Source organism: Octopus sinensis, linkage group LG11 (genome assembly GCF_006345805.1).
Source record: "Octopus sinensis linkage group LG11, ASM634580v1, whole genome shotgun sequence".
NCBI lineage: Eukaryota > Metazoa > Mollusca > Cephalopoda > Octopoda > Octopodidae > Octopus > Octopus sinensis.
Genome location: NC_043007.1, coordinates 7,543,287 through 7,559,520, shown reverse-complemented (window position 1 = coordinate 7,559,520; position 16,234 = coordinate 7,543,287). Strand labels below are relative to the sequence as shown.

The window sequence follows — 16,234 nt, the reverse complement described above, 5'->3', positions numbered from 1 at the left end:
ACCACCTCTCGAGCTTCTTTGATAACGTCCAGGTTTCTGAGCCATATAGTAGAATTGGTTCGACTGTGGCTTTGAAGATTTTAAGTTTGAAATCTCTACTTAGATTTGATGACCAGATCTAATGCATATCATTACAGGCTGACCAGGCCATACCCTTTCTAGTTAGAAAATCTGGATTAACTTTATGATCGAGTGAAATAGTCAAGATGCTGGCATCTGCACTGGTACATTAAACGAGTGATGGATGTTATATTGAAAAGGAAAACTCCAGGAGCAAAAAGTCTCAAAATCTTATCTCACTTGATTACTCTGTCATTGTTCTGGAGACACTATATTATTCTTTCTCTAAAAAGCCTATTCATTTGAAGAATTCACTATTAGAAATGATGAGGTAGAATGAGGCTATTGGTATTAATGGCTTTCGCGTAAAAAGTGATTTCTTCCAAATTCAAGCCTAAACATTTACTTTGGCCCCATTCCATCCCTTTATTATTACTGGATCTCTAAGGTTGCGAGCTGGCAGTATTGTTAGCACGTCGGGCAAAATGCTTAGCGGCATTTCGTCCGACTTTACGTTCTGAGTTCAAATGCCGCCGAAGTCGAATTTGCCTTTTATCCTTTCGGAGTCGGTAAATTAAGTATCAGTGATAAACTGAGGACGATGTAATCGACTATTCCCCTCCCCTCAAATTTTAGGCTTTGTGCCTTTAGTAGAAAAGATTATTACTGTATCTTTGTGTATGAATTTGGATTTCTTTATTTATTGAACAGACTAATGTAGTGCAAAATGTATTGAGTTTTGTGGCACCCATTGCAAATAGAACCAGTACAGATGTGAACAAAGGGGAAGCGAAAAGAGTGGTCATACAGTTTTATGTCTCCCCAGAGACATTCCAAGGCATGAAATTTCAAACGAGAGTCGACAAAATTGGAATGGTTGAAATTTGTGACTACAATATCATTCATTCTGGTGTCAACATACCTTGTTTGGACCGGACGCTAATTAAAGGACAAAATATTTCAAAGTAAGTTTTTTTCGTATCACAAGGATCCCGTGCGCACGCACCCATCCATTTCAAATTGAGGCTTCAGGTAAGAAATCGAGTTTAGTTCTTCAAGGAATAAAGCAATAATTATTATATTCGTGTGCGTGGTGTGTATGAATGTATAACACCACCACCACCACCACCACCACCACCACCACTACCACCACCATCATCATCATCATCATTGTTTTTATATCTATTTTGCCATGCTTGCAAGCGTCAGGTGGAATTCATTGAATCAGATTTCCTAAAGCCAGGATATGCTTCCTGTTGCCAACCCTCGAGTATTCCTGAATAAGGTAATGGTTCTCTATGGGCAGACATGTTTTCCCAGAAGACTGGAAACGAAGGAAACTGAACACACACACACACACACACACACACACACACACGCATACACACACACACACACACCACACACACACACACACATACCACGCCTACACTCATATATGCATATCAGGGGTGCTGAAAAGCTCCTGGCTTTGGGTAAAGGAAAATACAGGAGGATCCGTTAATTATGATTTCATTCAACCTATTCCCCATCCCAGATTCACACACTTATTGTGGCGGTCCTTCAATTTTTCTAAGACCTGCAAAAGACATCGGAGTTTGGGCCCTTAATCAACCTTTCGGGATCTTCTTAAAGCCAGAAACATTTCGGTGCCCCTCCTATTTATACAAATAGATCAGGTGATTACCTGACCGATCAGGCTATCACATGTTACGCATTGCTGGTCACGTTGCGCAACATGGATATACGAGTGTTTATGTGTGTATATGTGTATGTGCATGTGTGTATGTGTGTGTGTGTTTGTGTGTGTGCTTGGGTACACACATGTATGTATATCTGTCACATCTGTGATTGAAAGATCATATCTGCATGTTGGAAATCCAATAGAAACAGATGCCTTGGCTGGACCAGGGGGAATGACTGGTACTACCATAGTGTATCTCTGCGTTGAAATCGTTTGGCTGTTGTTTCTCGAAAGCTTTGTAAATCACATAAAGGCACTCTTCACTAGAAGATACCACGATCTAGTCGTGCTTTCTCGTATTATAAATAGACTTTTGCATTCTCCGGCTTTGTCATGGATTGGAGTCTCCAAAGTACCTTCCATATTGAAAATAACTTTCATATCGTTTTTTTTTTCTTATTGTTTCAAAATTTCAGGGAAGAATGGAAGATCGAAGCGAATATTTGTTCGTGGCCAGTCAATGAGGAAGATCCGGAGAGTAACAAGGTGAGTTCAAAATAATTCTAAATAGCATTTAAAATTGGTTGTAATTGCAAATTTGTATTATTCTAGGTTTAGAACAAAATCGGTGGCGTTGACAACATTGCTTTATGGAATTGGAACTTAAACTCTACCTCGAGTACATCAATCAGCTTGATGGTTTTCATGTGCGATGCTTGCGTACAATCTCCAACATAAAACCTTGTGACCATATTCCTAACATTGAGGTACCAGCAAAATGCATTGAAGCCATCCTCATCAGAACACAGCTTGGATGGTCAGGTCGTCTCTCATGTATGAATGATATCAGAAATCCGAAGTGATTCCATCATATATATATATATATATATATATATATACATACACCACATATATATATTATATATATATATATATAATACATACACATATATATATATATATATATATATATATATATATACATACACATATATATATTATATATATATATATATATATACATACACATATATATATATATATATATACATACACACATATATATATATATATTATATATATATACATACACATATATATATATATATATATATACATATATATATATATATATATATATATGCATACACATATATATATATACATACATATATATATATATATATATATATACATATATATATATACATACATATATATATATATATAATATATTATACATATATATATATATATATATATATATATACATATATTTATATAATATATATACATATATTATATATATATTATATATATATATATATTATATATATATATATATATATATAATATATGTGTATAAATATATATGTGTGTGCGTGTGTGAAAGAAAGCTTGAAAATGCAATTTTAAAGATGTTTATTGACTTGACCGGTTTCACTTTTTTAGAAAAGATTGTCAAAAGTAAAATGTAAAGCTTTGTATGAGCTTTGTTGTGTTAAGTACTGGTTGTCACCAAAGTATTAAAATACAGTTATGCATTCATTGATAATAATAAGAAAATGTTAAAAACAGTTCACAAGAAAGTATTCAGAACGAAACTACAATAAGTATTATGAGTTCAATAAAAATCATGTTTGTTTGGTAGAATATATATATAGTGTTCCCCAGGGAACTGTTTTGGGTCCGCTACTCTTCATAATTTATGTAAACGACCTTTCCAGTGTCGTACATCACTGCAAAGTGAAAATATTCGCTGATGACACTAAGCTCCAGCAAATCGTCAATGAAGAAGCAGACCGAACTCAACTCCAGTCTGACCTATATGCTGTGAGTCAATGGGCAGACAGAAACAAAATGCAACTGAATGAGGGAAATTTTGAGTTGATGCATTTTGGAAGAAATTCCTCACTAAAACAACCATACTCTCTTCCTTCAGGGGAACCGCTCACAGCCTCTAACAATATCAGAGACCTGGGTGTAATTGTTGATGACGATCTCAGTTGGAGTGCACACATCAACAAGAAGGTCGATACAGCTCGTAGGATGAGTTCCTGGATCTTAAGAACTTTCCGGTCCAGAGAACAAGGTGTCATCATACCACTTTTTTCATCCTTTGTACGGCCACACCTTGAATACTGCTGCCCACTGTGGTCTCCTCACACAAGACAAAACATCTCCAGAATTGAGTCACCCCAGAGGGCTCTCACTAAACAAATTGAAGGCATGGCTGCTCTCGACTATTGGGATCGCCTTAAAGCCTTGAAACTTTACTCCCTCCAGCGTCGCCGTGAGCGGTACATCATTTGTACGATGTGGAAAATATACCGCCAACTTTGCCCAAACGACCTAAACATTAGCTTCAAGGTTCATCCGAGACTTGGACCACGGGCTATACGTCCCCTGCCAAATTCAAGATCACAACATACATGTACACTGCAACATAATTTCTTTTCCTCAACAGGCCCTGCTCTATTTAACATTGTCCCGAGGGAGATCAAAGATGAAAAGGATCCCATCAACTTCAAACAGAGTCTGGATAGATTCCTTCAAAGAATACCAGACAAGCCACCCATAATTGGATACAACTCACCCAACAAGAACTCACTACTTGAACAAAACTGGATACAACTCACCCAACAAGAACTCACTACTTGAACAAAACTTGACTTAAACAGGATTCGAATAATCCTATCAGGTGGTGCTATTAAGTTAGACATGGCCTGGACCAATCTCTGGTCGAAACATATCTAAGTTTTATCTAGAGGAATAACTGACGTGTACGTCTGACATTTTCTGTCTTGTGTATAGCTAAGGAATGCTTGCTATTTTAAGAGATAGTATGTGAGGTTGGTTGGGGAAGAAAGAGCAATGTGGAATCAAAAGGATTTTTTTTGTTTCTGAGTTAGTCTGTCATGGTTCAGTGGTTTTTGAGACTAGTCTTAGAGGTCATAATGGTGTGAGTGTGTGTGTCTCTGTGCACGTCTCTGTGTGTGTATATACATTAGCTTGTGTTTTACTAAAAAAGTCAAACCGGTCAAGTTAAAATTGCATTTTCAAACCTTCTTTCCTATATATATTTTCATTCATGCGGTGCCTTACAACTTTACTTTGTTATATATATGTATATGTTTATATATATGTATATATATATACGTATATATATAAATGTATATATATGTATATATATATATGCATATATATATATATATAAATGTATATATATGTATATATATATATGCATATATATATATATATATATGTGTATAAATATATGTATATATATATGTCTATATATATGCAAATATATATGCAAATATATATATATTTATATATGTATATATACATATATATGTGTGTATGTGAGTGATACATATATGATATATGTGTGTTTGTATGTCTGTGTATTCTCTGTTTCCCAAAGGTTCAAGTAGAAGCTATCGTCAAAGTGCCCAAGGACAGCGCCATCCCATTAAACGACGTGATTAGTGTTATAACTGATATTTACATCAACGATTCTCTGGTGGAGACCTCACAAGTGCAGCTCACCGTGGTCGATGCATTTACAGAAGACTTCATGGATTGGGTTCGTATAGTTCCATTATATGTGACAAACCGTTGCCTGGTTTTCCTATGTAATTCACTTTGTTGTCAATGTCTGTGTCATAGAAGGACTTATACTGACCTCTGTGATTTGGCTTTTGCTTCTGTATCTGCATTCTAAAATTGAACGTTTATATCTGTCCATCCATGTCAGATATCTATCCATCCATGTTATATATATATATATATATATATATATATATATATATATATATATATATATATATATATAATATATATAAAACTGCTATTTTATCCCACACAGGAGTTCGTATGATTGTGTATTTGTATATATTAATCAATGAAATTCCAACTTAGTCTGATTCTTATGTTTTATATTTTGCAATTTTTACAATTTTACAATATTTACATAAACTTGTACTTTCATGTGTTACGCAGCCATCAATATATATATATATAATATAAATTAAAAACAGAGCACAAACGATTTTGCAGTACACGTGTTTCAAGCTTTATAAACAATCCGTTATTACATCAGTGTATTATTGATATAAAAGATGGCTTAAAGCACTCTTCAGCTGCAAACATTATTAGTCCAAAGATTACATCACGGTATAAAAGGTACACATAGTATTACCCGTTATGATAGGTTTATCATATCTCCTTGAAAAAGTAAATTTGTACAATTTTATAAATGTGTAAATGTAAAAAGATTCATTGGATTTCAAAAATCTACCCATACTGTACCACCATTCAGCATAGAGTACCTACTTGATATATATATGTATGTATGTATGTAGTATGTATGTATGTATGTATGTATGTATGTATATATATATATATATATATATATATATATAATATATATATATATATATATATATATATATATATATATATATAGGCATGTATGTGTGTGTGTGTGTGTGTGTGTATACGAGGGGGTACTCAAAAGAAATCGGAAATTTGCAGTATTATTTTATTCACTTTTATCGCCTTCAGCGTATCCTTCAAACGGTTCAGATGCGTTTTCCACAGTTTTTATTCGTTCGAGAGGTCGATGGTCACCCTGAACGCGGTTGGTCCGCAAGGGACAAATGAGCATTCCTAAACCGTGAAAACCACTTATAAACTTGTGTTTTGCTCATGGCATCATGGCAGCGGCCTTGTCAGCTGTTTGAGGCTGGACAACTGTTTCGGCCGCTGTTTTCCCAGCGGAAATCAAAATTTCACGGAAGCATGCTGTTCCTTGGTTTCAGCCATCTCAAAGATCGACAATCAGGAGAGAAACATTGCACCGCGACTTTACTCGGTAGAGCTGAGGGTTGCATCAAGTGCGTTCTAGCGGCGGAAACCTGAATTACAACAGGCTTGCCCCACAGAGGACGTTTCCGGTTACTTATGGGTACCTCCACGCATATATATATATGTGTGTGTATGTGTGTGTGTGTGTGTGAAGGTGCATGGCTCAATGGTTAAAGCGTCGGGCTCACAATCATGAGGTAGTAAGTTCGCTTCTCGCACCGGATTGTGTGTCGACAAGCAACCAACCCCCTGCCGGAGCCTCGTGGAGCTTTGGGTGTTTTCACTCAATAAACACACGCAACGCCCGGTCTGGGAATCGAAACCGCGATCCTCCGACCACGAGTTTGCTGCCCTAACGACTGGGCCATTGCGCCTCTACACACACACACATATATATATGTGTGTGTGTGTGTGTATGCATCTCTTTTACTCTCTCTTTTACTCTTTTACTTGCTTCAGTCATTTGACTGGTCTTTGCTGGAGAACCGTCTTGCAGCGTTTATCTCTTCTGGGGACCCCATTTCCCCCCAATTACTTGTGTGTTCGATGATTTCTTTAATGTTTGTCTGATGTCTAACAGTTCAATTTTGTTTTACATTGTAGATGACGAATGACAACACAACAAATTTTATAAGTCTTTCTGGAACACCAGTTACGAGCGCTGCGATTGGAGAAGTCTTTGATTTGAATATAAACTTATCCATTCCAGTTAATTCAACAAGCCTTGTTAAATTCAATGTTTCTGTACCAGTGAGCGAAACTGCACGTATGACCATACAAGATATTAAATACAATGGCTCAGACGAAGATATTGCTTGCCAAGACTTCGCTGAAGCTAATTATGCCTCAACCAAAAGTACCAGTCAAATGGATATGGGCGAAATGGATTTTGGTATTGTCACTAATACAGGTAGGAGGCTGTGTGGCAGATATTTTAATAACAATAGCTGGCAAGAGATACGATAGACAAAGAATTGGGATGGGTGAGTGGATAAATTCACATGCGTGTAAAAGGAGAGTGATACATTGTTAGAGCTACGGGTGGAGCTAGTGAATGGTAAACAAGAATGAAGACGTACCACGAACTCATTTAAATAACAACAATACCATAAATGTTTGCAATGGAAATTTTTTCATCAATTCAAATAATTTCAATGCAAGAATTTGTTACTCTTATTATAAATCGCAAAAAGGTGGTGAGCTTGCAGAACCATTTGCTTATTGCATCAAACGGCATTTTGTCTGTCTTTATGTTCTGAGCTCAAAATCCGCCACGGTTGATTTGCCTTTCGTCCTTTCGGGGTCGAATAGCTAAGTGTCAGTCAAGATCAGGGATCAATGTAATCAACTTCCTTTCTCCCCTCAAAACCCCCCAGACCTGCACCAACATTAAGAGCCATTATTAAAAATCGCAAAAGGACAGAATACTGGCTTGGTCGTTCGCATCTAGAAACAAAAATGCATTATGGTATTTGTTCTATATTTTTACGTTTTAAGTTTAAGTCCTGCCGAGGACAACTTATTTTATCTTTTAAGATCAAAAAAATAAAGGACCAGTTACGTATTGGTATTGATACTATCATCTAACCCGTCTCATAAAAATTGTTTTAGAACTAGTACCAAAATTATTACTATTATTATTATTATTATTATTATTATTATTATTAGTATTAGTATTATTATTGTTACTACTACTACTACTACTACTACTACTACTACTACTACTATTATTATTATTTTCTTCTTTCAATCTTGCTTCTATTTCTTGCCGAGTGTCTTCCCGACACCTAAGGCAAAGAAAAACACTGCATCAACTGGTAGACCATCAAAACAAAGTCATGTGATAGAAAAGGCTGGGGGAGAAAGAAGGAAAAGAGAAAAAAAGGAAACAAGAAAACAAAGAAAATAAATGGGGAAAAGGAAAGAAAATTCACAGCAACAATGCTCTTCGCAATACGTAGGATGTCCTAGTTAAGGCCATCTTGTGCACTTCCTGCATGGATGGTAAGCCAGGAAAGATCCTCAAAAAATTTTCAGTTCCTTTTTTGATCATTCCAAGAACTCCTACAATTATTCGTATTGCAACCATCTTGAGATGCCACAATCAGAATTTCAATCAGAATATCTTTATACTTTCTGAGTTTATCAAATTCTTTTGCCAAAGCATACGATATGATAACACACTCCTGAATAATATGAAGAATGGAAATGAATGGAGTAGCAGAGAATATGAGAAGCCTTATCGGAACAGCATGAAATGATGGAAAAGGAATTGGCAGCAGGTAAGCAGGTACTAGGGAGGGAGGTGAAAGCCAAAAGAGGAATCTTTCAGTGGGAGGGTGTGTCCCCACTGATATTCGTGCTAGGAATGATCCCCTTGAGTAAAAATACTATAGAAAGCAAAGTTGGGGTATAATCTGGGAAGAGGTAAGGGAAAACTAAACCATTAGCTTTTCATGGACGACCTGAAGCTATTCACAAAAACTGAGACAGAACTGGACAGCCTAGTCCAGTCTGTGCGGATTTTCTCCAATGATATTAAGATGGAGTTTGGGATCTCAAAATTCCTACGATGGTGATGAGCCGATGAAAGCTTGGCAGTAGAGAAGGCATAGGGTTGCCAAGTGGTGAAAGGATGAAGGCAATTCAACCTGAGACCAGCTATAAATACCTGGGAATACTTGAGGCAGATGGAATCAAACACCACCACAAAAACAGAATACCAGAGGCAAGTGAGAAAAACAGTGACTTCAAAGCTGAATACTGGAAACATAATTTCGGAAATATATTCGCGCGGAGTCGCAGTAGTTCGGTATGGCGTTGGAATCCGGAAGTGGACAGAGGATGAGCTAAAGGAGAAGGACAGGAAGTCAAGAAAGCTCCTAACGATGCATGGAGCCGAACATCCACGTGCAGACACTGATCGCTTATACATGAAGAGAGCAAATGGAGGAAGAGATCTGATAAGTGTGGAAGACTGCATGAGTATCGAAATCGAGAGCTTAATGAGATACCTAACCCAAAGTAAGGAAACCTTGCCAGTGAGAGTTAGGAACGAGGGAGTATTGAGAGCAGAGAAAAATGGAAAAATCAACGGAAGGAGTACAAAAATGACATGAAGAAGAATTATGCAACAAGCGCAAAAATGAACTACATAATCAATTCTATGTAACCACATCAGAAGTTGCTGGGAAAAATAGGCGGGATTGGTTGATGAAAGGAACCCGAGTAAAAGAGACCGAAAGCACTATACTGACAGTGTAGGACCACGAACTTGAGGGTCAACCTGAGGAATGAGCAAGTGTCTCCGCTGTGCCGCATCTGCTATAGAGTGGAAGAAACCATTGTCCATATCACGAACGAATGCATTGGAGTTTCCTAAATCTACTACAAGTTGTAATGACACGACCAGGTAGCGAAAGTGCCACATTGGGAACTGCAAAAAGTGGGGGCTAGAGAGAGGCAAGACGTGGTATGAGCACAAGCTGCAGAGGGTGGCGGAGTCAGAGACTAGCAAAATACTCTGGGGGTTCCCAATCCAAACAGGTCAAGTACAAGAGCATAACAGACCGGACTTGGTGGCGGTGGAGAAGGAGCATCACATATGCTATATAGTTGCAGTTGCATGCCCCTTTGACCCGCGAGAAGTCAAGAAGGAAGGTGAAAAGATAGATACAACCCCCTGAAATACGAAAAAGCCCTGCTATGGAAAACAAAGAAGGTTAAGATAGTGCCAATAATTGTTGGGTATTTGGGAACAGTATCAGGAGGCACCAAGAGGAACATAAAGGAAATCGGAGTAGATCTGTTACAAAAGTTTTGCCTCCTTGGCACGGCTAGAATAACCAGGAAAGTATTAGATAGCTGAAAAGAACAGATAGCATGGTACCATGAGCTGCAGGTACGCATGGAAGACTTCAGGAGCTCCAACAAAACCTGTGATAAAGTGAAAATAATAATAATAATAATAACAATAATAATAATAATAATGATAATAATAATAATAATAATAATAATAACAGCCCTGATGCAGTACCAGGCAGTGGCTCTCATTGCTCTTGATCTTAACTGATTGGAAGTGTTATCATGTACATTGTTTTGTCTTGGTATAAAAGATGGGCTACAGCAAATATTCTGCACAATACCACAGATTTGCTTGTCAGTTATTTGACCTTAACCAGTTGAGCATGTCCCTTAGTGGCTGACGATATGTGCATCTCTGATCACAAGCAGGAGTAGTGAGGGAGCATCATAGCCATGTGTTGAGAGGGATTCTTTGGGGTTTGAATAATTCCCCTTTGGAAACATGGGTGTTTCGTTCAGCATCCTTAAAGAACCCTTATTCGGGGACCTTTTGAGCGGATTGGGCTATTTTAACTGGGCCTCACCTGCAAGGTCATGCGCTATTTATCTTGATATGAGATCAACATGTCGCGCACATATGGTTGTGATGCATGTGTCTGGTGTACCCTTATCAGACGGGTAACCATGATGGGTATACTGATGTTCATATATTTTACCACAGTGTCACTTTGGTGGCATGCACTGCTCTCTCACTCACTAATAATAATAATAATAATAATGATAATAATAATAATAATAATAATAATAATAATAATAATAATAATAATAATAATAATAATAATACATTTCCTTATCCGGTTCTCGTTTTTACCTTCTTAGGTGTAAGCCGCCGAATATTGCAACAAGAGGAGCTATATTTCAGTACAATTCATGTTATTTTAACATTACAAATGGCAGATGCCAAGGACAATATAGATCAAGCAGAGCAGAACATTACGATGGAACTTCGAGTGGGTAGTTTTACCGGTACTCTTTATCATATTGTGAAAGTCAATAGAAATGCTAATAATGCTCCGAAAATATACTTTGAGGCCGGCTTTAACGATACGGGAAGACCTTTGTTGTACGTACAATATTTTGAATCTTTTTATAATTTTCATTTGCAGATCAAGTTTGTAAGTGTATGTGACAGTAAGTGTATTTTATTGATGGTATTTAAGGTCAAAATCCGCACTGAGTGAGTAGGCCTATAATAAAAACTTTCCCTCCAGCGGACGTCCCTTCAGTGTTTGTATATATATATATATATATATATATAACATTAAGATTGTTGAAAATCTAGGGAACTCCGTCAGATCACCACTATGTAGGACGTACTCCTTTGAGAATACGATATGCACCAATGATAACTGCATGCCAGTTAGGATTAGCCCTGGCATTAACTGTAGAACTCGAAATGTAGTTTACAGCATCAGATGCATAGAAGGTGCTTGTAAAGTCCTGAACATGGCGTACATATGGCAGACATCTAGGAGCATTGCGGAACGAATGAATGAACATTTGCGACAATATGACGACAAAAAACAGTCCTCCATACTCTACCAACATGGAGGTAAGCTAGGTTAACTTGACATCCGCATCTTATCCAAACACCCTACGATGGTGATGAGCCGATGAAAGCTTGGCAGTAGAGAAGGCATAGGGTTGCCAAGTGGTGAAAGGATGAAGGCAATTCAACCTGAGACCAGCTATAAATACCTGGGAATACTTGAGGCAGATGGAATCAAACACCACCACAAAAACAGAATACCAGAGGCAAGTGAGAAAAACAGTGACTTCAAAGCTGAATACTGGAAACATAATTTCGGAAATATATTCGCGCGGAGTCGCAGTAGTTCGGTATGGCGTTGGAATCCGGAAGTGGACAGAGGATGAGCTAAAGGAGAAGGACAGGAAGTCAAGAAAGCTCCTAACGATGCATGGAGCCGAACATCCACGTGCAGACACTGATCGCTTATACATGAAGAGAGCAAATGGAGGAAGAGATCTGATAAGTGTGGAAGACTGCATGAGTATCGAAATCGAGAGCTTAATGAGATACCTAACCCAAAGTAAGGAAACCTTGCCAGTGAGAGTTAGGAACGAGGGAGTATTGAGAGCAGAGAAAAATGGAAAAATCAACGGAAGGAGTACAAAAATGACATGAAGAAGAATTATGCAACAAGCGCAAAAATGAACTACATAATCAATTCTATGTAACCACATCAGAAGTTGCTGGGAAAAATAGGCGGAGCATTGCGGAACGAATGAATGAACATTTGCGACAATATGACGACAAAAAACAGTCCTCCATACTCTACCAACATGGAGGTAAGCTAGGTTAACTTGACATCCACATCTTATCCAAACACCCAAAGGACCCAACACTCAGACAAATACGGGAGTACGTCCTCATAAATGAAACCTCCCCAATACTAAACAGCAAATATACATAGTAGATATAATACCCCCATACCCACAGTTTACACAGGTAGAGTAGAATAGTTAGTGGGCTGTTATGTAGGTGTATGTATGTATATATATATATATATATATATATATATAATATATATATATATATATATATATAAACAACTTATAAATGAGGGCATAAGTTGTTATAAATTTAACCTTTAAAGGTATTTTTTAATATATTTTATTTTAAAAAATTTTATCTAGTTTCAGCTCACGAGCTGTGGCCATGCTGGGGCACTGCCATGCTGGCCATTGATAAATTTTTTTTTTCGAAAACTTTTTATCCTACATTAAATATATATATATATATATATATATATATATATACATACACATATGTAGAAAGATGTATGCGTGGGTGGGTGGGCGTATGAATATATAATATATATATATATATATATATATGTATATGTACATGTATGTAAGCATATGGATATGAAAGTAAACAGATCAACATACAGACGTTGATCTGAACATAAGTTGTATGAACAAACATGCACACATACGCAAATGAAGACTGAAACACATGACCATACACACACACACACACACACTTTACTTCACACAAGGACACATATGGAGTCACACGTGCACACATATGGGGATGCACATCCAAGGACAAAAAAGGCTTTATCGATCGCATTCTCACCTGGAATCGATTTTTGTAATTTTTACAAGACTTATACACTCCCTGATACCATCGGTATCTACATATCAGATTTGAGCGCAATCGGATGGAGGATGCCCGAGATCCTAGAAGGCACACAGACAGAACGGATTTTATATAAGATATATATATATATATATAAATCCCAAGGCTGTATAGATATTAGAGCATATGCTTGGGGTCCAGAGGTAAGCAGGTCTGGCCCGGCAGGTGTCCCACGGTGTCGCGGCTTGGGCTCGGTCGTTATCCTGCCACTGCGTGCGGCAACAAAAACAAAAGTTTCCATGAATATTGGATGCTGGAACGTAAGAACATTATTAGATTCAAAATCAAATGAAAAAAAAATCTGTTCTTATTAAAGAGAGGCAAAGGTATGTAATGGACATTGTAGCATTGTCAGAGACTAGATTTCTTGGGCAAAGTAGCTTTACCAGTGGCTACACATTTTATTGGAGTGGGAAAGAAAAAAACTAAAATTGCAAAAAAGAAAGTAATGTTGCTTTTGCTCTGAAAACCTCCTTGGTTGATAAACTAGAGGAACTGCCATACACTGTAAAAAGTGGGGCTGTAACACTTGTTAGCCTTTATGCACAAACTATGAATGCAAGTGAAAATGAAAAGCTCTCCTTTTATGATGTGCTGAAAGAAAATATCAGCAAAATTCCACATGAGGATAAAATTATCATATTGGACGGTTTTAATGCTAGATTTGTTAAAGATCGGGAGACATGGGGTGTGATTGGATGACACGGAGTGGGAAATTGTAAGAGCAATGTTTTTTGTTACAGATGTGTTCTGAGCTGAATCTATTTATTATAAGCACTGCTTTTTCGCAAAAAGATAAGGTCAAAACTATATGGATGCACCCTAGTTCAAAACAATGGCACCTGAATAACTGACTCTATGATAACTAGAAAGCGAGATAAGGGAGATTTCTGTATAGTGCAGTTCATGCGGGGAGCGGCATGTTGGACAGTTCATTGCTTGGTTCGTGGGAAGATCAATTTTGTTGAAGCCAAAAAGTCGACAAAGTGGCACTGACATCCCTAAACGTCCGAGTGTGAATCTCCTTAAGGACAAAACAGGATAGAATTTCGGCAGAAAACCGATGAGTGGATGGACTTCAGAGGAGAACTATAAAATTTAAGTAAAGAAATTTTAGGAGTAAAGAAGAAGAAACATCAAGATTGGTTTGATGAAAGTGATGGGAATTCATTACTAGCAAATAATTCTGACCAAAATAGAACTTTTTTCAAAGCGATAAAAGCAGATGTGCAAAGAAAGATTCAAAGCATGCAGGATACTTAGTGGCGGAAGAAAGCAGAAGAGACAGAGGCTGCTTCCAATGTTAAGAACACTAAGTTAATATATACTCCTCTTCATGTTGCATTAAGCGCAAATATTTCTTTATAAACAATGTTTTTTTTGTTTTATTTCGGGTTGCATAAGCAGAACGATTTGCTTTTGCTTCCACACATGATGCTCCTACATAAAGTTGGCCATGTGAAAAGCATGGTTGTTCAAGTTGCATTCCAGCAAGTTTTAGGGTTTGGCCCCTGAGTTTTATTAATGCTGATGGTAAAAGAAACACGGATAGGAAAATGTAACTGTTTTAATTGGAATGGGACATTAGATGGTATAACTGGTATACGAGGAATGACGACGGTTTCATCTTTACCAAAACCAGTGAGAATATTTGCCTCAATGCAGTTCCTCATGAGTTTGTGCACAATTAATCTTTTACCATTGCATGATTTTGGTTGAGACAAATTATGTAATAGCATAATAGGAGCCCATTTTTCAACTAAAGGCCATGAGGAGCTGTACTTGGTGGTTCTAATGAGTTCAAAAATTCGATGGGGTAATTAACAATATCCTGGTCACCAACCCTGTCAATTGGGTTATAAGTGACAGCTTCTCCTTGAAGTTTATTCAATATCATATTATTAATGCTTTGTACAGCAAAATTATTTTGAGCCTGAATAACTTGCTCCCATATCCAACCCGCATTGTTGTAATTATGAAGAAGATTCGGAGAGATTTCATCCACTAAAATCATTGACGGAATCAATTGAATTACATGTTGGAGTGAGTGTAAGGAACTGTACTTCATCAATTGGAATTCTCCCTTCTCCAAGTTCCAGAAGCTTCTCCGTAAATTGTCCCGCTGATTGATCTCTTTGTCGGAAGATGAAGTGTTTTCACATGATGCTAAAATACCGAAAACTTTATTGAAGCTTCGACTTTTGTTCCTCTTGGAACAACTCGTAGTGTTTGTCGGAAGTCTCCTGACAATAATACTGTGACAATTCCCATCGTGGAATTACAATGCCACAACCAGTGAGCATCTTTGCCTCAATGTAGTTCCGCATAGGTTTCTGCACAGAGTTTCTTCATAGTGCTGTACCATTGCACAATTTTTGTTGAGACAAATTAGGCAATAACGTAACAGGAGATATAGAAAAGGCACAAACACACAAACGGACAGAATCTCTCATTTACATATATGTATATATATATATTATATATAATATATATATATATATATATATATATATATATATATATATATATATAACGGAAGTTTTATGAAAATAAACAAAAGACGAAGGCAGGTGGAATACAAACAAACA

The 16,234-nt window shown here is 37.0% G+C and overlaps 1 protein-coding gene across 1 annotated transcript in view; it reads left to right on the top strand.

The window, feature by feature from the left end:
• The window catches only part of LOC115217410, a 93,929-nt gene that overhangs the window by 57,779 nt on the left and 19,916 nt on the right, over window positions 1-16,234 (top strand). Inside the window, exons 15-19 of the mRNA XM_029787103.2 lie at window positions 772-1,025; window positions 2,221-2,290; window positions 5,172-5,333; window positions 7,220-7,526; window positions 11,300-11,543. Of these exons, the coding sequence (XP_029642963.2) occupies window positions 772-1,025; window positions 2,221-2,290; window positions 5,172-5,333; window positions 7,220-7,526; window positions 11,300-11,543 (1,037 nt within the window). The remainder of the gene's footprint in view (window positions 1-771; window positions 1,026-2,220; window positions 2,291-5,171; window positions 5,334-7,219; window positions 7,527-11,299; window positions 11,544-16,234) is intronic.